Source organism: Kogia breviceps, chromosome 6, assembly GCF_026419965.1.
Source record: "Kogia breviceps isolate mKogBre1 chromosome 6, mKogBre1 haplotype 1, whole genome shotgun sequence".
In the NCBI taxonomy this organism is placed as follows: Eukaryota; Metazoa; Chordata; class Mammalia; order Artiodactyla; family Physeteridae; genus Kogia; species Kogia breviceps.
Window position 1 is genome coordinate 82,239,557 of NC_081315.1, and position 22,406 is coordinate 82,261,962.

Sequence of the window (22,406 nt, forward strand, 5' to 3'; positions counted from 1 at the left end):
GGATTCCTGATCCTGACCCTACAGCTTCTTTGGACTCGATGTGCAGCCTCTGACTAGTCACTTAAATGTATGCTGACTTTTTATAGCTGGGCAAAGCCCTATACTCCCCCGCCAACCCCCAATTAAAGACAAATCGTGTCTTTTAAGACTACATTTATTAGAGGCCTTTTGCTTCTTGAAAGATAGTAACTTTATATACTCCAAACAAGTATTAATGTCATTTTTACATCTATCAGTGATGTTTCTGGTACACAATTTAAACACATACTTCAAGCCAGTGGTTTCCAGAGTGTGGTCCCTGGATCTGCAGCAAAAGCATCACCTTTGGGAACTTGTTAGAAGTGTAAATACTGTGGCCCCAGCCCAGACCTACACAATCAGATGCTGTACGGGTGGGGTCCAGAGAGTGGTGTTTTAATTAATCCTGCAGGAGACCCTGCCACATCTCAGGTTTGAAAATTACTGCTATGTCTCTACAATATAAACACTCCTATTTTAAGGAGAGCATTTAAGAATGCTTTATTCCTGCCTGGCACCTTGCTTTATACTTCTACTCTTACTGCAACTATTCTGCAGCTACTAGATTATACCGTAGTGCTTATTCTAGGTCAGGTGTTGAGCTAAATGCTTTTTTTTTTTTTTTTTTTGGTTTATCTCATTTAATTCTTCCAACAGCCCTATGAGGTTGGTACTGTTATTATTTACAGTTTACAGGTGACAGTTAGAGATTACAGAGAACTTGGTGGGTAAGATCATACAGATTAGAACTCGAAGAGCCAGAATTTGAAGCCAGGCCTTCTGTCTCCAGAGCCTGCAGCTGTAATTAAAGCTTCCATGAGACAGACAAGAGTATGGAACAGGTGTATGACAAATATAATACCATCTTGAAGAATGATTTTGGAAATGCTCTAGTGCCACTGAACTTTATTTTTCATTCACCTTAGATAAAGCATGAAGTAAAGTCCCTTAATTCAACAGCACATTTTACAAAATCGAAATGCCTTACAACAGATAATTAGATGTAAAAATATCTAAGATAATAAAACTAATTAATATGGCTTAAAATATCTATTTCCTCTCTATATTATTTATATACACAGTTAAAAAGTGCTAGAAATAGGGCAGAATTAAAATCTAAATGTGACCAATTTCTGGCCCAGTTAGGAGAATTTACTTTTGTCACTTCCCTTCAGGACACTAGGGCTGACGAATTTAAATCAAATGCTTTGAAGACAGTATTGAACTTGTTTCCACATTAAGAAGCTAGTGATCATCAGTACCTGTACCAATTAATTCCCTCCCGAGTACTTCCTGTTATGTAGATAGAGCCCAACTTATCTCCCAGCCGTCAACAAAGACTAATGGAAGCCAAATAGCTGCCCAACCTTGTAAAGAAAAGTAACAATAAATCCCCAGCCACAATGACCCTGAACATCCTCTCTTTGCCTGGACTGACAGATCTATAAAGTGTACTGGGGAAAGCACATTAAAAAAGAAAAACAAGAAACCTTATAGTTCTTGCCTCCTGAACTCTAGCCGTTTTCACATCACATCAGTAAAGAGAGAGAACTCACACCAGTAGAGCCCGGTGGTCTGTCTCCTGTGAAGCATAGTCCCTATGGATCATGGAATCCTCAGGACCCATCTCCCTACTGTTCACATCCCTCAGGCTCCTTTCTGGTGGTGCGGGCACCTGGGGTTCTTACTAAGATAAAGGGATTCAACTTGGGCTCTTAAAGAGCAAAGGGGTGAATTCACAACCTATACATGGCCTAAAGGTACTTGGGGAGTTTGCAGTGGCCATTGCCATTTTAAGACCTTCATAGGCCCTAAACGCCCATATTTTTTGAGGCCATCCCTCCCTACATTATACCAAACATGTTAAAATGTATCAAACATGGGACAAAGTGAGACAGTGGCGTGGACATATATACACTACCACATGTAAAATGGACAGCTAGGGGGAAGCAACTGCATAGCACAGGGAGATCAGCTTGGTGCTCTGTGACCACCTAGAGGGGTGGGATAGGGAGGGTGGGGGGGAGGGAGACGCAAGAGGGAGGAGATATGGGAACATATGTATATGTATAGCTGATTCACTTCATTATACAGCAGCAACTAACACACCACTGTAAGGCAATTATACTCCAATAAAGATGTTAAAAAAATAAAACAAAATAAAATGTATCAAACATATGAAATATATTAAGGTTTCTCCTCAGCCTATATATATGTGTTCCATATAACTATATATTCTAACTGTAAAGAATTTTTGGAAAGATTAAAGTTTTTGGCTATGAGTAACACATTTAATCTACAATCATGAATGTTTCTTGGTAATCATCATGCACAGCCAGGAACTATTATGGGGTAAGAAAATCTGACTTTCTTCCAAAATCACTGTCAAATTAAATGAATATTTTAGGAAGACTAGACAATTAATAGTTAATGAAGTTGACATAATATTAAGATCATAATCTCTTTATTAAAGTTATTGATTTTTTATTTTGTAATTTTTAAAATATTTAAGAGCCAATAAAAATTATTTTCGGGTATCAAATACTTGTATGGGCCCTATTGTGCCTACAGTGCCTGGCTGACAAAACGGTCTTGGCAGCTGGGGTTCCTGGCTAAGCCAAATAGAGACTGTAGCTCCAGACCTCCATTCTGAAGTGATTAATTCAGCCATCATGGACTCTGGCAAACCGAATGGCTAAACGTACATCAACATAAAGGAAGTAATCTGCCTTGAAAATGAAGAATATTTCACTACAAATGGGCCCAGCAGAACACGTAGAACCAAAACAAAACATTTCTTTTTACCTTGAGAACTGAGATTTGGCAAAGGTAATTGGCTGCTTTCAGGCATTTTGTCCAGAAATGGAAACGTCAGGGTTGCTTCTCGTTCTGGAGATTTTGGCTTTACCACCTGGATCATGGGCAACAGACATAAATATTACAAGTATTGTCCATTAATAAATGCGCAGGTGAAATAAAATTTAAGGATCCATGTCTACAATAAATCAATAAGCCCAAACATTTAAATTGTAAATGGAAAATTTTGCCCCTTCTCCAAACCCCTTCATGCTTTTCTACATTAATATAGAGGTCAATTTTTCAGAGAAATCAAACTAGAGCATAAAAATTTGATGATCATGTTTCTTCAAACTCAGAGGACAATATTCCATATTTGAGATAATACATCATTCTGTCTCATGTTCTTATTGGGATCAATCACGGTTCTCTTCTTGGTACTACATAATACTGAATTTGTAATGTCAGGAAGTGAGATGTTCCACATAAGATTTTTTAAAAAATCTTACCATGTAAGTATTAAATATTAAAGTAATATTACCTTCTAATGGGCATTATTCTTGAGACATTACATACCCCCCCACACAAATTTATGCAAAGCACATTAAAGACAATATACTGTGCTTGTTGACAAAGAAGCATTATTGTAAATAACCATTATATCAAACAGTGCCATAGCGATGATGCCCTTAATGGATTTTTGAGGCATGTTAGACCACATGACCTTATGGTAAATAGATCCAAAATTACAGGCTTTAAAAATTCTTATGTTTGCTTTGTAAAAACAAATTATTCTTGTTATCGCTATTTAATTTTATTTTTTTTCTCCCCAATCGGAAGGGCCTTTGGTAGAACACCCTCCTTCCGATTTGTTGCTCCTAATCAACTGATTGCTGAAAGACCAGATAACCAAACTAACGACCAAAATAAAGAGTCAATAGATTCTGAGCAGAGATCGGAATGCAGAGTGTGGCTGTATCAGTTCCGATGTCCTTTTAGCTGCTTACAGAATCTTCTCTGATTCACTGGCTGGTGGCCATGAAGAGATTAATTTTATGGCCCGTGAGCAAGTGAGGCTCCAGAGCACTTGTTTCATCATAAGCTGATCTCTTATTTGGTCCTCCGGATGATTTAATGTCTAGAATTTCTCCTCAGTAAGATTTTATTTGTCTTGATGAATAATATATTCAACCCTAATGGAATCTTGAAGAAAATACAGTTAATTGCTCTGCATTACAGAGGTCAACCAGATGTCCAAATGAACTTCGGTGTTAAACATTCAGCAAAACCTAAGGCCTAGATATACCAAAGTTGACAACCCTCAAATCTTAAGCTCATACCATTTCCTCCATAGTGGAATTGACAAAAATATGTTTCAGATAATGCCTGGTTGTAAATGAAACAGTTAATCTCAGCAGAAATGCTCAAAATACCCACTATATAAAAGGTCAGCCTATGTGCATTGGTACTTTGCTTTGTAAAGGTAACACTCTCAAGTGAAGTCAGAAAATAAAAGCTCTTGCAACCACTGTCATCATCTTTCTTTCTTTCTCTAAAAGTTAACTGTAAAGTAGCAAAAGGAGAAAAGGAGAAAAGGAGAAATTCACATGGTGTGAAAAGCATTGGGTTCAAAGACCATTATTCCATTTGCTAATCATCTAGCAGAGATTCTTAACCTGGAGTCCACAGAAAATAAGTCATGTGGTTACACATATTTCGTACTACTTGATACCAAGGAAAACTTGGTACTGCTGTGTATTTTATGGTTTAAACAATATTATTCTGAGAATAACGTTTACCAGATAGACAAAGGGTCCATGGTGCATGTACATGCATGGGCACACGTACAGTGTGCACGTGCACACACACACACACACATACACACAGAGTTAAGAACCCCTGAAAACAATTTTTTCCATAGTAGGGTAGCCATGAAACTGGGGGTCCAACACATAGATGAGGTTACACAGATGAGGAATGCAGATGAATATTTTTTATGTTATGGTATCCATTTTGTTTGATTTTTAAAAATATTTTTTCTAGCAATGTTATAGAGTTTTCTTTTCATTTTATATTTACATAGGAAAAAAGGTCAATTTGCAAGAAGAATAAATAAATAGATTACAAGTGTAATGTGGATCAGGTACAACCTGCAAAGGCAGGAAATCCTGTCTGCTCCCAATGCCTTTCCTACAGTTAGGTTCTTCTGTTCAGACCTCCAGACCATTTTGTAATTCTCTATGTATAAAAATGGGGGAGTAGCTAGAGTCTGAAATCCCCAAAAGGCATCAGGGAAGCAGGCATTTTGGGGCTCCACCAGGCATACAGCACTCTCAGCATCTTAAGGCCAGGGGCTGTGTCTTATTCACTGTTGAACAGCCAGTGTCTGCAGAGTGCCTGGCACATAGTAGGTGCACAGCCACTATTGGATGAGTAGATGATAGATGAACCAGAACTAGAAGTGGTAAATTTTTCACTCTAAAGTCAAATCCAAATTTAGGTTTAATTTTTAAAGTTGGAATATCACCACATAAAGTATCCAGTACTCAAGTCAGTTGTTCTCTATCTTGGTGACCCATCAGAATCACCTGGGGAGCTTTTGAAAATACAGATGCTTGAGCCCTGTTCCCAGAGATTGAGATTTATATGACCTGGTATCCATTAAATTCTAAAGGGTAACCAAGGTTGAGGACAACAGGTACAAAAGATGACTTTTAGACTGTGCCTGAAAACAAACTAAATTAATATGAAAGAGATGAGACTCCAAACAAAGAAGAAATTTAATAAAAACAAGATGTTAAAACCCATTATATCAGAATAATAATTTTCTAGTTTCCTTGTTATTCAAGTTCAGAGGCATCAGAAGTACCATTACTGTAAAACAGGTAAATATCGGGAAGAGAATATGGAGTAAGTTACAAATAAGCAAGCTCATGCACGGCAAACTAAAACCTAACTGCAAAGCTTTATAACAGATATCTATACTACATTTTTCTTTTAAATGTATATAATTCTTCATAATTAAAAATTAGCCATGTAAAATAAATTTTAAAAGATGTTGAAAGAATATATATACCACTTATTATTAATAGAGAGGTAGGTTTCAGTGACTTTTTCTCTCTCTCGCTCTATTTCTGTTTTTTATTTCTATGTTTTATGTATATTTACACATATTATTTGATAGATTTGTTACATATTTACATGTATATCACTGTAAATATACATTAAAATAAATAGCTATAGGCTGAATGTTTGTGTCCCCCCAAAATTCATATGCTGAAACCCTAACCCACCAAGGTAATGGTATGGGCAGCGGCGCCTTTTGGGAGGTGATTAGGTCATGGGGGTGAAGATCTCATGAATGGGACTAGTGATGGTATAAAAGAGACTCAGGAGGGCTCCCTTGGCCCTTCTGCCAAGTGAGGGCACAGCAAGAAGACAGCCGTCTGTGAGTCAGGAAGTGAGTTCTCACCAGACCCTGACTGTCAGGGCCTTGCTCTTGCACCTCCCAGCCGCCATAACTGACAGAAATAAATTTCTGTTGTTTATAAGCCACCAAGTCTAAGGTTTGCTGTTATAGCAGCCCAAATGGACTAACACAGACATCTTTCTATATGTAGTTACATTTTTTTTACAATGAACATGTATTATATTTGTATTAAGAAAAAAAATACAGATCAAAGGTAGAAAACAAGATCAGGAGAGAAAATAAATCTTCATTACAAAATGGTGCCACCATAGCAGCCGGCAGTAACATTAAGTCACATGAATCGTGGACTTGACAGCTTTAGTCCACCTCACCTTTTGTGACAGCACCAGTTCCACCTTTCCACTCATTTCATTTTCCGGTTTCTTCTGGTCTTTCTCTTCTGGCACCTCATTCTTCACCTGGGGGCTGGAGGAAAGCTCCACAAAGGCCACGGTCGGGCTGGATCGAGTCACAGTTGATGTAAAATACTGTGGCTCTGAAATGGAGTTGCATTCAGAAACATAAAGAACAATATGAAAACCATATAAAGGCTCGTTGGTCCTGCCACGCCAGGAAGTACACTGAGTATATATCTTGCCCGGGGCAACACGGAGCTGGATTACAGTGTGATGAGACGTACAAAAGAGCTTCAGGTACTAGAAATCTCTAGGCTTTTTCATGATATTATTAAAAAATCAAGCAACATAAAACACATCAAAGAACCCCACCATGAAAAACTTAAGTTCTGAATAAGAGTCCCAGTTTACATATGAATAAAACTACATGAAACAAAATGCTGGCAAGAAATATTACGAGAGGTGGAATGGACGGGTGAACATTTATAGATAATTTCTATCCAAATTTCTTTCCAAATGAGGGACAGCCTGACTCTTCCTTTTGTATTTCAATGCTCCTTTTTGACATCATGTTTTCATAATTGGAATGTGTTAAGGATTGTGTGGTTAAAATCAATATAATGCAATGCAATTAAGTGTTCTCGGATATACAAAGAAGAATTTGGTACAGTCTAAAGTGGGTGGAAAAGTTACCACCTGAGGGGGCATATCAGAATGTGGAGGTACAGTCTAGTTTGAAAAAGTATATGCTAAAATTTTTAGTAATGACTTAATTTACTTTATGATGCCATTTAAAAATAACTTGGTATTAGAAGAGGGTGAGAGGTTTTCATGTTTCTCGAAAGAAAAAATGTGTTAAAAATATAGAGAAATATTACTTTAGAGAAGAGTGGGTTTCTATTCATACTCACTGTTTATATTTGTGGCATTACTTTATTCTTTCAGATTATTCATTGGGTTTATCACTTCAGCATCTATTTTTATGATATATTTTTAATCTGTCTTATCTCTTGTTGTTACTGTGTGTTAAATATAACCCTCAGTTTTTAGCATTATTGATTTGGGGAAATATAACTCTTTTATGATGACAGAGATAAACTTTCAAAAAATAACAAAATGAAATAAGGTAGCAAAAAAGCATGGGTTCCTGTTTTTTTACAGCAAGATAATCACTTGGTCAGAATTTCCCCCAGGAAGTCACTAGGTGGCAGCACAACCACACCAGTCACAGAGCCTCATTCACTACCTTTTCTATTTTCATTCTCTTAAGAGTTATCACGCTTTACCTTAACAACTAGTCTGTTATAAAAACAAACCTGATGAGGCAACTTCTGTATTCCCTTTTTCTGTTTTTTCACCATCATTCGCTTCTTCTTGACTGTTTGTTTCAGTTTCTTCAGTGGTTGCCTAAAAGAAAGATATTTTTCCACCTTGAATACATTATCCCTTTGAAGGTTCTAGAAGGTAAAGGATTTCTTTCTCTTTTTTCCAGTGGTAATTTTTAGGCCAACGAGGTGAGCTGCCTATACAAATTCACTCTTTTCTATTTCCATTGGTGAAAGGCTGGGTTTGTCGGAAGGAGACGTTCCGTGAAGGAGAATGTAAGTGCTGAAGCAGAACCACGTTATGAGGGCACACAACCCCACTACCTCACCATCTCCTCTGACTGCCTCTTTTTCCTTCCTTTCACTATCACCATATGATATGGTGATATGATAATATGATATGATATCACATATCACCAGTGAAAAAAATATTTTTTTCAAGTTGCAATTAACCTCTCAGTAGCTTGTCTTCAGCACAGATGCTGGTGGCTCTTAGCATTGTGCATTTTATTCTTGAAGTTCTCTCCCTTTCTGGGCTCTCAACAACTTTCTGTTACCCAACTTCTCATATTCCACGCCCCCCATAATTTCTGAATGAAACTGAGGAAGACACAAAGAAATGGAAAGATATCTTGTATTCATGGATTGGAAGAATTAATATTGTTAAAATATCCCCATTACCCAAAGCAATCTATAGATTCAATGCAATCCCTCTAAAAATTCCAATGGCATTTTTCACAGAAATAGAAAAAAACAACCCTAAAATTCATATGGAAATACAAAGGACCCCAAATAGCTAAAGCAATCTTGAGCAAGAAGAACAAAACTGGAAGCATCATATTTCCTGATTTCAAACTATGTTACCAAGCTACATTAATCAAAACGGTTTGGTACTGGCATAGAAACAGACACATAAATCAATGGAACAGAACATCCAGAAATCAACCCACACTTTTATGGTCAACTAATTTTTGACAAAGTCACCAAGAATACAAAATGGGTAAAGGATAGACTTTTCAGTAAATGCTGTTGGGAAAACCGGATACTGACTTGCAAAAGAATGAAATTGGACTCTTACCTTACACCATACACAAAAATCAATGTCTAAATGGATAAAAGACTTAAAAGTATGACTCCAAACCATAAAACTCCCAGAAGAAAAACAGGGGGAAATCTCCTAGGCATTGGTCTTAGCAATGATTTCTTGGATTTGGCACCAAAAGCTCAGGCAACAAAAGCAAAAATAAACAAGTGGGACTACATCAAACTGAAATGTTTCTGCACAGCAAAGGAAACAAATAACAAAATGAGAGGGCAATCTACGGAATGGGAGAAAATATTTGCAAATCATACATCCAATAAGGGATTGATATCCAAAATATAAAAGCAACTCTTACAACTCAATAGCAAAAAACATCAAATACACCAACTTTAAAATGGGAAAAGGACCTGATTAGACATTTTCCCAAAGAAGATATACAAATGGCCAACTGAAGTCATGTACATGAAAAGATGCTCACCATCACTAATCACCAGGGAAATAAAAACTACAGTGAGATGTCACCTTATATCTTTTAGGGATTGTTATTATCAAAAAGTCAAAAGAGGGATTTCCCTGGTGCAGTGGTTAAGAATCCGCCTGCCAATGCAGGGGACATGGGTTCGAGCCCTGGTCGGGAAGATCCCACATGCCGCAGAGAAACTAAGCTTGTGTGCCACAACTACTGAAGTCCACGCACCTAGAGCCTGTGCTCCGTAACAAAGAGAAGGCACCGCAATGAGAAGCCTGTGCACTGCAACGAAGAGTAACCCCCGCTCGCCGCAACTAGAGAAAGCCTGCATGCAGCAATGAAGACCCAACGCAGCCAAAAAATAAATTACAAAAAAAAAGTCAAAAGATGACAAGTGTTGTTGAGAATGTGGAAAAAAGGGAACCATTGTACACTGATGTGGGAATGTAAAATGGTACAGCCATTATGGAAAATAGTATGGAGTTTCATCAAAAATTTAAAATTGAACTATTATATGATCCAGCAATTCCACTTCTAGGTATATATAGCCAAAGGAAATTAAATCAGTGTCTCGAAGAGATATCTGTACTCTCATGTTCATTGCAGCATTATTCACAATAGCTAAGATATGGAAACAACCTAAATGTTGATGGATGACTAGATAAAGAAAACATGTATATATGTATACATTATTCATATATTCTGATATATAAATATTACTATTATATGCACAAATATCAATATTATACACACATATACAATGGAATATTATTGAGCCTTTAAAAAGAAGAAAATCCTGTCATTTGCAAGAAAATCCTGTCATTTGCGACAATATGCATGAACCTGGAGAACATTATGCTGAGTGAAATAAGCCAGACACAGAAAGATAAATATTGCATGATCTCAGTTATATGTGGAATCTAAAAAATTAAAATTAAAAAATGCCAGACCTGTAGTAACAAAGAGTAGAATGGTAGCTACCAGAGGCTGGGGCATGGGGGAAAAATGAAGGGGGAAAAAAATAAGTAAAATGATTGTTGTCTGGGTCTGAGGGGAGGGGACCATGGGGAACTATTGTTTAATGGGTACAGAGTTTCAGTTTAGCAAGATGAAAAGAGTACTGGAGATGGATGGTGGCAATGGTTGCACAACAATATGAATGTACTAAATACCACTAAACTGTATACTTAAAAATGGTTAAGAAAGTAAATTTTATGTTTTTTTTTACCACCATTAAAAATGGGAAAAAAATTGTAAAAAAATTATTTGCCAATTTTCAAAGTTAAAAAAAAGACACAAGAAAACTTTAAGCCACTAGCCTTTCAAGCTGCCAAAGAATTTTATGATAGCATCTAGTGGCAAAGATATGCTTTTTCTTTTGGAGGATGAGGTAGTTTTGACATCTTCATAACTAGATGAGCACTTTCTAATGATGGATAACCGTGTATCAATTCTGGAAGAACATAATATTAAATTAACATGTACCTTTAAAACCCTAGGAAGGAAATAAGCATCATATTTATACTACTTAATGGATTTTGTAACTTTTTAATACATCAAGAAGCCTGTATTGAAGCCCTTTAAGAGACTTAATGAGTGGAAATGGTTAAATAAACCAGTCTCTTTTATTATAGTGAACTTACATATATATGTTCTCTGTGTGTGTGTGTGTGTGTGTGTGTGTGTATATACACTGTTATATGAACAACTGACATGAGAGTAGTATTTGAAGACCCACCAGCCTCGTATTACAACAGAATAACCTGGGTTTAATAATTTAAAGTGCCCCCCACACACATAGAAGTATTAATACATAGTATTTTTTATTTTATGATGTTAATATATAAATACTGTCAGAGATACTGATTTTTAATATATAAAATACTGTCTGAAATACCGATTTTTAGGTTTTCTCCCCAAATGGATTAGATTATGGAAAACTATCTGAGCTTGGGAAACAAATTTGCAGTTAAATATTGATGAATGATGCTCTTGAGAACACTGGTGTTTCCAGTGGCTGGAAATAAATAACTACAAAAACTGAGCCAAAGCCTTCCCAGCCCAAACATGAACAAAGAAATGGACATATTTTATTAAATCTTAGATGCCATCAAGTTTAAGTTGTATTATTTTGGGTACTACTAAGAAAAAACAAACTACCTGTTAAATAGGACACACTATTGATTATAAGACATATCCTGAAAAAAAAAAAAAAGACATGTCCTGATTTAGAGATGCTCAAATGTGGCAAGTGTGCCCCTTGGAATCAATGAAATAAGATAATTCATGAAGTCCTTTAGACATAATTTTTTTTTAAATTTATTTTATTTATTTATTTTTGGCTGCATTGGGTCTTCGTTGCTGTGCACAGGCTTTCCCTAGTTGTGGCGAGCAGGGGCTACTCTTTGTTGTGGTGCGTGGGCTTCTCATTGCCGTGTCTTCTCTTGTTGCAGAGCACGGGCTCTAGGTGCACAGGCTTCAGAAGTTGTGGCACGTGGGCTCAGTAGTTGTGGCTCACGGGCTCTAGAGTGCAGGCTCAGTAGTTGTGGCTCGTGGCTCTAGAGCGCAGGCTCGGTAGTTGTGGCACACGGGCTTAGGCTCCGCGGCATGTGGGATCTTCCCGGACCAGGGCTTGAACCCGTGTCCCCTGCATTGGCAGGTGGATTCTTAACCACTGTGCCACCAGGGAAGCCCTAGACATAATTTATAATACAGAAGAGACAAAGTTCTCAAGCACTACTTCAATAAGGATGATTTTACTAGCACATCTCATTTCAGTAATATTTCACTTATGCATGACTAATGCAGAACTTCGATTTTCAAGAATACTCATGTTTCTGGATGCATTTCTATGTGGCTTAACACTCAACTACTGAACTCCCAGATGACCCAATTTATCTTCCCTTAAAGTTATGTTTTAAAGATTATACACTGTTGTCACTGTAGCCACGGTCAATATTTACTAGATTTCCCACATGTCAGCACTTGATGTGGATTATCTTCCTTAGTCCTCAGAGTAAGCTTGTAAAGTATGCACCAATATGATTCCCTTTATACAGGTGAGGAAGCCGAGGCCCAGGAGGCGAAGTGACTTACCCAGAGTCACATTGCTAGTAGGTAGGGGAGGTAGGAACCCTGACCTGTGCTGGTCACCTCAATGCTCCATCATCTGGACTTGGAGTCACACCCACTGCCAACTTCTTCCCAGGTATTTAAAGGTTTTGACCCATAAGATGCAATCCAGAACATGAGTGTCCCAAGTTTATTGCTGAAATGATCCAAACTGCCATTCCCATGCCCTTTCCTTCTCATCCGTTCTACCTCATCCTTTCCATTCTACCTCTCATCCATTTATTATGCAAAAGATGAGAACTCTCCGGGATCTCTCGGGACAGGGGGCAAGCTAGCCAAGTCTCCACTTCCCAGGGCAGCTTGAGACCAGACCACCCCCAGCCATCGTCCCATCTTGAGGCTTTTGATCCAGTCCAGGTTCTGAGGGGGGCAGGGACCCAGCATGGTATCTGACATAGAGCCAACATGTAACCCATGATAGGGAAGCAAATGTTAGATGCATTATTTATGAAATTTATACCGTCAAGCTTGGTTTAAATGCATACTAGTCATCAAAATCAAGCTATTACTAACAAAATATTCAGGATAAATTAAGAGGAAAATCAAGCTACAACACAATTTGAATAACATGAGCCCCCCAAAATAGTTTATATACACTGAGAAAAAGAGAAGGATGCACATTTTAACTTCTGTCTGATATGCCATTCTGAAGTCCTGTTACTTTTGTACTCACATCATTACTTCAAAAGTAATGAGTTCAAAATTGGCAGTTTTAACCAGTGCTGATGGACTCAGAGATTTGCCTGAAACAAACCTGTCTTGCTGGAAAATGTGTTTTATGGCCCACACTTTCCTTTGGTTATAGCTGAAAAGAGGAGAAGCCTTCCCTTCTCCAACTGGTAATACTGTCTCAAGAATGAAAATAAAAACAGATCCCTGGACATGAATAAATGAGAGCACAGAAAGGTTATAGGGGCCTAAGCTGGGAGTTGGCATCCCCTTGACTAAGAACACCATCCAAACTGGCCCTGGTGCCAGACCGAGCCCTGAGGCCACAGGTGGGAGGTGGCAGTTTCCTGGCTTGAGAGGGACATGGTCTAGCCACAGATCTACCTGGCTTTGGGCTGTTCTTTTTTTTTTTGTTGTTGTTGTTGTTGTTGTTGTTTTTGCGGTATGCGGGCCTCTCACTGTTGTGGCCTCTCCCGTTGCGGAGCACAGGCTCCGGACGCGCAGGCCTAGCGGCCATGGCTCACGGGCTTAGTTGCTCCGCGGCATGTGGGATCTTCCCGGACCAGGGCACGAACCCGTGTCTCCTGCATCGGCAGGCGGATTCTCAACCACTGCGCCACCAGGGAAGCCCTGGGCTGTTCTTTTAACAAGAATCTTCCTGGTGAACCAGCCCAGAGAGCGTCTCTGTGGAATGAATTGGAAATATGAAGCAGGAGAGGACAAATGGTCCTGAGACCCAGGGTCTGAGTGGCCCTGTTTCTAGGACAGAGGAGGTATGAAAGCTTGGACTGATCATTTAACCTCTACGGGTTGGAAGGTGTGATGTCCAACGTCCTTACCTGAGCTGCTATTCGGTGACTCTGACTAATTGTCCGGCTCCAGTCCTGAAGAATTTATCTGGACGCAAGCCTGGAAAATCAGTCTATTTATGTCTTGGCACCAGGACCAGGTGCCACATATGCCATGCATGTGTTTCCCTTTTTGCTTTTATATCACCAAATATCTATTTTCACTGGTTGAAAGAGGATCTACGTGGAGAATCCGGCTTTCCACTCCTTAAACTTTTTCTTTTTTGCCTTAAACTTCTCCAACCAACAATGTGCGGGGTCTAACCCAGGTCAGATGGGCTAGGTTTGATTTTTTTTTATTGCTCCTGATGCATACTACCTTGAAGTCTGTAAACGCTTTCAAACCTAAATACCTTTAATGACTTAATTAGAGTATTAAAGCTAATGCTCTTGCAACTACTTCTGGATGGAGTAAAACAGTTTCTAGAGAAATGTCTCTTGACATTTGACATCCAAAAGGAATCTGCAGTTGGTCACAGTTGTAAGGAAAACAGCACCTACTCAAATGCCTTCACCCTGCTCTCACTGCAAAATGAAATGTTTCGAGAAAGATCTGATTGTCTGTTTTCCTGGATCAGAAAACATTAGTAAAGTACTGAATTTTCAAGAGGAAGGCCTAGAGCTTTGTCAAGGTGGAAAGATCCTGTTACTTAGAGAAACGCAGATGAATTTGTTTAGATCCCTCAGAGCTGAGTTTGGCCATTGGTCCATGAGGGAGAATTGCCACAGACCCGGTGGGAGGGTGCTGCCAGCACGGAGGGCGTGCAGGACATCAGTTGTGATGAGCTGGCAAGAGGGCGCTGACAGGAGGTCAACGGGGTGAGAGTCCTGGGGGTTAAGGTGGCAGAGGGGAGCCAGACTTGGGAAAGAGTGAATAATAGGAGAACCAAAAAGAGCTGCTGGAAGAAGCATGTGAGCGTCTGCAAGGGTAATCGTCTTCTGGAAAAAGCTGTTCATGTCTGCTTGCTTCCTAGAGAATTACAGCTGGAGCTACTGATGGGCTGAGTTGGAAGACAACATGGAATTCATCCCATTTGTTTGCAATTCACATCTGTTCAATATGGTGATTCTGATGACCTTACTTTAACCTAAAAAAACTTTGCGCCTATCACCCTTCCAGGCTTCTGAAAAATACAGGGTAACTTTCTTTCTCCCATTTGTTGAATGACAATGTTAAAACTAACTTAAGGGCACCTCTGTGAGTCACTGTGACATCATGCTAAGTGCTCTATACATATGAATTCTCACGATAACCATCAGATGCCTATACTGTTATTATCCTTATTTTAAATATAAGCTGAGGCGGGGGGGGCGGGTTTGGTCTTTGACCTAGTGCATGGGGTACTTTAGGTATTTTAGGAAAGGGTCATTTTTGGCAACGGCAAGGCAGGAAGAGATTCAAAGACAAGTATAGCTCACAGTGGATCAAGAAAACGCTAGACTATCTTGAAGGGAGACATTTCTCTGTAGGTCACTAAACAGGATCAATTAGTCCTTAGATTAAAAGACCTTCCAAATTCTTTTCCAATCCTGGATTCTACAAGTCTAGTATTTGTGCTATGATATGATTTTCTTACAGAAGCCAATATTTTAAAATGCAAAAAAAGTGAGTGGTAGATTTCCACTGGGAAATATCTCAAGGATAACTGGGAGGAGCCGTAGGAGCCCCAGTCCCTCTGGTTGAAGTGTATGGCATCTAGTCACCCTTGTCACCTCTTAGCCCTGTGATCCCCTCTGGAGGGCTCTGCTTCTGCTATAGTCACAACATGTGTAACAGCTTGCTTCCCCCTCCATTCCAATGCAAATCCTACAAGTTGATTTTGAAACTCACAGAAAACCTCCCCAACTAGACTAACTCCAGCCTGCAATGATCTTACCTGTTCCTTGCCATCTTATGTCCCTCTAGGCTTCTAACCCTGTTTTCTAGCACTTAATTAAATATTATTTTATATACTTTGCTAGCTGCTTTATGAAAATTGCTCTCATAGCAAGTTTATGAGTTTCTTTTTCAATTTCAAAAATGGGCCACAGAGTAGGTCATTTATTCATGCTTATCAGGTAACAGACAACCATCGGCGCAACTGCTATCATGATCTCATTACCTTAAAGGTGATTCAATTGAGGATGATCTGGAGTTTGTTTGTCTCAATAGATATAACCAGAGTATTAAAAATTAATAACAAGCCAAACTTAATTTAGGATCTATTTCTAAAGTAAGAGTCGATGGTCCCAAGAGTTTCTGACGAGAAAGATGAGGGAGAAGGAACCTGAAGACATGACGTCATACGCAAAAGCTGTGCTGACCCAAGAGGCTGACCCTCCAACCTCACACCCTGTGGCCCATTGCAGCGGGGTGCCCACTCTTCTCTGCCGCTTGGCCTCTCCGTCTGAATTAATGCTCCTGCCTACTGGTACTGTGCTCTTTGAATAGTTCCAGCTCACCCTGAAGGAACTGTGACATTTTAGTGGTGGGTGAGGCTACTCCTTTGTAAAAAGTATATCTGTTGGGAATGCAGTTTTGGGAAGAAAGACACTATTTAAAAAGAAGAACACTATTCCTTTGACAGCCCCACAGAATGGGGCAAATGAATTAGAAACAGCAAATCAAGCGCGAGCTGGTAAAAAAAGGCCTGGGAGGCTGTTGAGTGCAGCCTCCTGCTTTTAAGCTGGTCGCCATATTTTGCCGTGACCAATGAATTCTACCATTTCAATGGGAATATACTGGCTGAAACACAGTCAAGAAATGCTTGTCTTGGAAAATGGAGAAGGAAGTAAAACGAGGAGTAGGTTTAAAAATGGCTCTTAGGGGACTTCCCTGGTGGTGCAGTGGTTAAGAATCCACCTGCCAATGCAGGGGACACGGGTTCGAGCCCTGGTCCGGGAAGATCCCACATGCCGCAGAGCAACTCAGCCTGTGTGCCACAACTTCGCTCACCACAACTAGAGAAAGCCCACCTGCATCGAAGACCCAAAACAGCCAGAAATCAATACATATATAAATAAATAAATGAAAAGAAAACGGCTCTTAGGATAACATATTCTAAATGGAAAATTTTTGGTATCATGAGTTGTAAGCGAGTATGAAGAGTGTTTTAGCCAAAATTTCATGAAGTGCAGCTACAACCTGGCTTGAAGTCTGATACATACAGGTAGTTATCTACCTGGAGAATAATGTAGTAGCCCCTGACATAGTTAATTCAAGAGCCTAAAGTACTAGACATGAGGTAAATAAATGCTATGGCATCTTCAGAACCACTAGGGTTTCTTGAACTAGAAATCACTCCAAACTAGGCAGTTTTTTCCAGAGTAAGAGACTCCCAGGCTCTTCCATGAGATTAGACCTCAGGCTGCCCAGGATCAGGATGGTTTCCCGAAAAAAGTCCACAAGGCAACCTTTTGATTAGGGCTTTCCTTGTTATACCGTATATACTTCTGAAATAACATGATTTCTTTCAGATCATCTAATTTTGCCTCTCTTGAAACAAGATACTTTTGGGGCAATGTAACCAATGTGACATCTTTCAATCCATCTTCTCTTTGCCATTAGAGAGTATAGCAGTACAACTACTATTAAGGTGGAAAATGCCTGGCAGTAAGAGACAATAGGCTATTTTCTTTTTATGTTGCTCATTGTAAAAATAAGAAAATTAGTAATTATTGAGAATGAGTATTTTTTAAGGGAGGTTTAGTAAACCCCCCAAACAAACAAATAAAACCCCCTTTTCTTCTGTTTATGATTCCATATAGGATTGATAAAACTTTTTCCCCAAAGGGTTAGAAGCTTCGAACAAGAGAGATTAAATAGTTGGTGTGGGAAGTTTAGACCTTATACCATCTGGCCTCTTTACTTATTCCTTTAACTTCTGCTGCTAAAAGAATCTATTCCGCCAAGGGCAGGGTTCCTTCCAGATTCAAACAACAAAATGGTCAGAGGGCAGCAGTAAAGGTAAAGAATGGACACATGCCTGATAGCAGAGCCCTTAGGATTTGTTCTTGGAATTAATCTACTGGGCCTGACTAAGCCCTGTGTACCTCTGTTATGGGACCAGTGTGGCCCCTACACTGTTGCTTCTCCAAAGTACAGGGACAAAGAACTGTGCTCAACAGTATGTGCAAAGGGCCTGTGGCCTGATGGACAGAGTAACCAGACTGAGTCATGGAAAGGTACTTATGAAACACTCATCATTAAGTGTGGCAAAAGAAAAATAAGAACAGAATTACTAACTGTCCCAGAAAAGCAATCCTACCACTGCAATGTCTAATTAATTGGGAGAACTTCTCATTTAAATTTAAGAGCATAAGTTCATGTTGACTCTACCAGTAAAGTTCCCACACTCCTAGCAGAACTCAGTCTTCCATCTCATGATAACTCATAAGAACTCTTCAGAGGTGGTAACATTTATGCAAATGAAAAGTAGAATTAAATTCCAGATTGAGGGATTCAGCCTGTGCCTTGATCACAAAACTTTTCTCCTAGAGACCAGCAAACATGTTACCATGGTGAGGAAGTTATTCTGGTCTATTCTACTTTGAATCTCTTTCTAGGGCTTGAGCACTGCGAGGAAGAATTAAATCCTCTCAACTCCTCTGCAAAAACATATTTTATTCTTCAAAAGACAAATCCTGGAGATAAGAAAAATAATATCTAGTCCTCTGGATGGGTTTAGTTAGCTGGGTCATTTAACTTAGCCCTGGAGCTGGAAGACAAATTTCCCTCTGGACCAAACTTTTCTAGGTGCTGGGGGAAAAAAATCTTGACAGTTTCCTCCATCCTTTATAAGTCCAACCCAAACACTATAAATTAAAATCGCAGAAATCAGCCTCTGGGGAGAACAGATAAGGCTGAACAGAGTCCGATTCTACCCCAAAAGCCAGCCTGTATCTGTGGCACTGACAGTTGGGGTTTGACCAGCAAAACCAGCACAAACCCTGGTGAGAGATCTAAGAAAAAGTGTAATCTTCTTGATGACGTTTTATACTCCAAATAAGCAAATCTAATGTTATTTTGAGTTCTCTCTTCTGCTATTCTTGAATTATCCTACATTTTTCAGCTTGGCCATTCAATAGTACTTCTAATTACACTGGATTTCAGGGGTTAAACCAATAAAAAAATTAATTTGATTTTTAATGAGTTTTTTAAAACTAATAAGAAAGATACCCTTTTATACATATTGTCAAGGATGGAAAGTCAGGTTCTGGTGGCACCAGTTATTTTCAAATTATTTTAACAAGTCTGATGGGGTCCTGAATAAACAGAAATGAAGGTATTTCAGAGATATATTTCTTTTTCTATAACACTAGACACCAGTCAGAGGGGGACAAGAAAAAGGTTTTTACTCATAACACATGACACCTTCTGTTATATTCCTCTGTTAGGGCTGAACTGTGTCCTCCCCCATATTTATATGTGGAAGTCCTAAACTCAATTACCTCAGAATGTGACTTTATTTGGAAACAGGATTTTTGCAGATGTGATTAAATTAAGGTGAGGTCATACTGGAGTGGAGTAGGTCCCTAATCCAGTATGACTTGTGTCCTTATAAAAAGGGGAGATTTGGACACAGACAACACACAGGGAGATTGTCATGTGAACATGAAGGCAGAGATCAGGGTGGTGCATCTACAAGGCAGAGAACGCAAAAGACTGCCAGCAAACCACCAGAAGCCAGGACCAGATTCTCCCTCATAGACACCAGAAGGAACCAACCCTGCCAACATCCTGACTTTGGACTTCCAGCCAGCAGGGCTATGAGACAATTAATATCTGTTGTGTAAGCCACTCAGTTTGTGTCACTTCGTTATGGCAGCCCTAGCAAACTAATACACCTTCCTAGAAAGAAATGATCGCTATCAAGACCTACTTATTTTTTTAAAAATAGATTCTTTCACATTGAAATTATCCCGAAGAGGAAAAAAAAAAAAGTTTGCTTCTTACCGTCAGCTCTTGGGGAAGAGAACTTGGCTTCTTTATGTTGATATCAATGCTACTGTTGTCTTGTTTCAGCTCCGTGGGGGACCCATGCACTCTGGCCACACCTTCAAACATCTGGGATTTGGTCAACGAGGGGGCAAGTGCCACCGTGGGACACTCTCTTTCCTTCTCCTCCTCGTCAACGTGAACCGTCTCTCCATTCATGGTGACTTTCCCATCTACCTGTAAAAACCGGAATGAACAAGAACATGCTATTCCCCCAGCAAAAGACTATAACAAAATAACACGTTCAGAATCACCTTAAATCATTAGCATTTAACAATCATAGTCTAACAAAGAATAAGGTCTTTTATATGCTTCGGTCAGTTCTAGAAACTAGGGGTCCTCTAAATGCCATCTTTGAAGGCTTCTTTAAAAGGTGGTCTGCCTTCTCAGACTGCTTCCCGTTAGAATACATTTCATGTTCACCTTACTGTGGGTCTGTTTTTATTCTGCAGTATAGAAAATCAAGGGCATATTTGGGTTCCAGTCATTTTTCATTTACTTTCTGACTGCTAACCTACAACTTTGAGATTTTTTTTTTCCTGATTAGCATATTAAATTAGGCAGAGCTCATCTTAGATCAGGAATATTTCACAGGTTATCCTGTCATGGCCAGGAGCAATGGGTACTTTTTGGAAGCTATCATGGAGGGCAGGGAACCTGGTGCTATGCTATGTGACAGTAAATTCCTATTTCTAGTTAACCTGACCATCCCAGTTTCTTCAAGAAAAAGAGGCCATGCACATTAAAATATTTTTGTTTTGCACCCATGTCTAGGGAGGGTGGTGGGAGCAAGAAAGAAGGAGTGACAGTGGTTAGTCTGGCTTATTAAAAGGCATCTAGAAATCTCTGTCTTAAGGTCTTTGACAGTATGTAGCGTGGTCCTGAAAAGAAGCTCTGCAGTGAAACGGCCTCAGAGTGAGTCCTGGCTCTATTGCTTAACAGCCATGTAATCTTCAACCCTGGTTTCCTCACCTTTATGATAATAGTATTCCTTAATGATGCTGTTGTGGTGATTTTACGGATTAATATATGCACAGAATTTAGAACAGTATCTGACATATTGTAAATATGTAAATATTAGCTATTCTTCTCACTAAACCTTCTAAAATCTTTTAAAAGGAATAATAGAAGGGCAGATGCTAGTTATAGTTTATTTACCCTAAGTCAGTGGCTTGTGTATCTATTGTCTGTGATCCATGAAGTTGAAATCACAATTGAATGCACACACGTAAAGATAACTGAAACGAAGTTTTGCTAAATAATATTTACCTTTTTTTATGTGTGATGCACTAGGCTGTTTTTTAAACACTGTATTCTATTCTACTTCCTTTTTTAAAAAAGAAGAATGCTGATTCCAAACCACTAAATTGATTTCCTCACCTAGCAACAGGTGGCAACTCTCAGTTTGAAAACACTGTCTTAAACCATTTTACTTTCTCTTCCTTTACTCTTAAATCTGTTGTACTAAGAAACTGAGCCTGTATTCCCTGTCTCCCGTGCCCACCTCCTCCCCACAAGAAAACACACACACACACACACACACACACACACACACACACACACACACACACACACACACACCCTTAGCTTCAGTTCTGGCATTATCTGGCAACAACTGTTCCATTTACCTACTACCATACAAGTGGGTCCACCCACTCAGTGGTGGGGCTGTGAACAGGGCTGTTGACAGCCATCAAGACCTATGATGAGTTGAGGGCTCATTGGTGAGCCCCAGCTCTGAAAGGATCTCTATCCAGTTCCTCAATCCACCTCTCCTGAGGCCTCCACACTGTCTTGCCACAATGGCAAGGGACTGGGTTTTCTCAGGGCCAAAGTCTTGCCATGAAGCCATCTATCCTAATTCTTCTGTTTAAATGATCACATTGTGCTGTTTACATTAAGGATAGGAAGTGGACATCTGGATTAATTGATCAGCCTTGCCTTGGATACCAACTTAAATAAATGTATTCCCTATCCCTGTGCTGGGCCACCTCAACATCAAACCTTCCTTCATGAAATCTCAGACAGTGCATCACCATGGGCCCTAGGTGAAGGACAGCTGCTGAGGTACTTAGGTGGCCTGCCGAGCACACATGATCGTGTGTATATCTGTGTGTGCACGAGTCTGCATGATGAGTAGCTCATCTTCTCAGGAAAAATTAGTGTATTTATTCAATAAACAGTTGCTGAGTGTCTAGGCACCTATGCCAGGCACTCAGGATGAAGCCATGAACAACAAAGACACAGCCCCTGCCCTTGGAGGGATAAACATCTCAATTCAACCCGGATGAGACAGCCAGGACAT

At 39.4% G+C, this 22,406-nt stretch overlaps 1 protein-coding gene across 20 annotated transcripts in view; it reads right to left on the reverse strand.

Moving 5' to 3' along the window:
• LIMCH1 (LIM and calponin homology domains 1) overlaps positions 1 to 22,406 on the reverse strand; it is a 349,588-nt gene that overhangs the window by 35,672 nt on the left and 291,510 nt on the right. For all 20 annotated transcript variants that reach the window (XM_059067026.2, XM_067036161.1, XM_067036160.1 and 17 more), the window contains 4 exons: positions 20,060 to 20,278; positions 7,956 to 8,046; positions 6,616 to 6,779; positions 2,824 to 2,929 (listed from right to left, as the gene is read on the reverse strand). In XM_059067026.2, the coding sequence (XP_058923009.1) occupies positions 2,824 to 2,929; positions 6,616 to 6,779; positions 7,956 to 8,046; positions 20,060 to 20,278 (580 nt within the window). The remainder of the gene's footprint in view (positions 1 to 2,823; positions 2,930 to 6,615; positions 6,780 to 7,955; positions 8,047 to 20,059; positions 20,279 to 22,406) is intronic.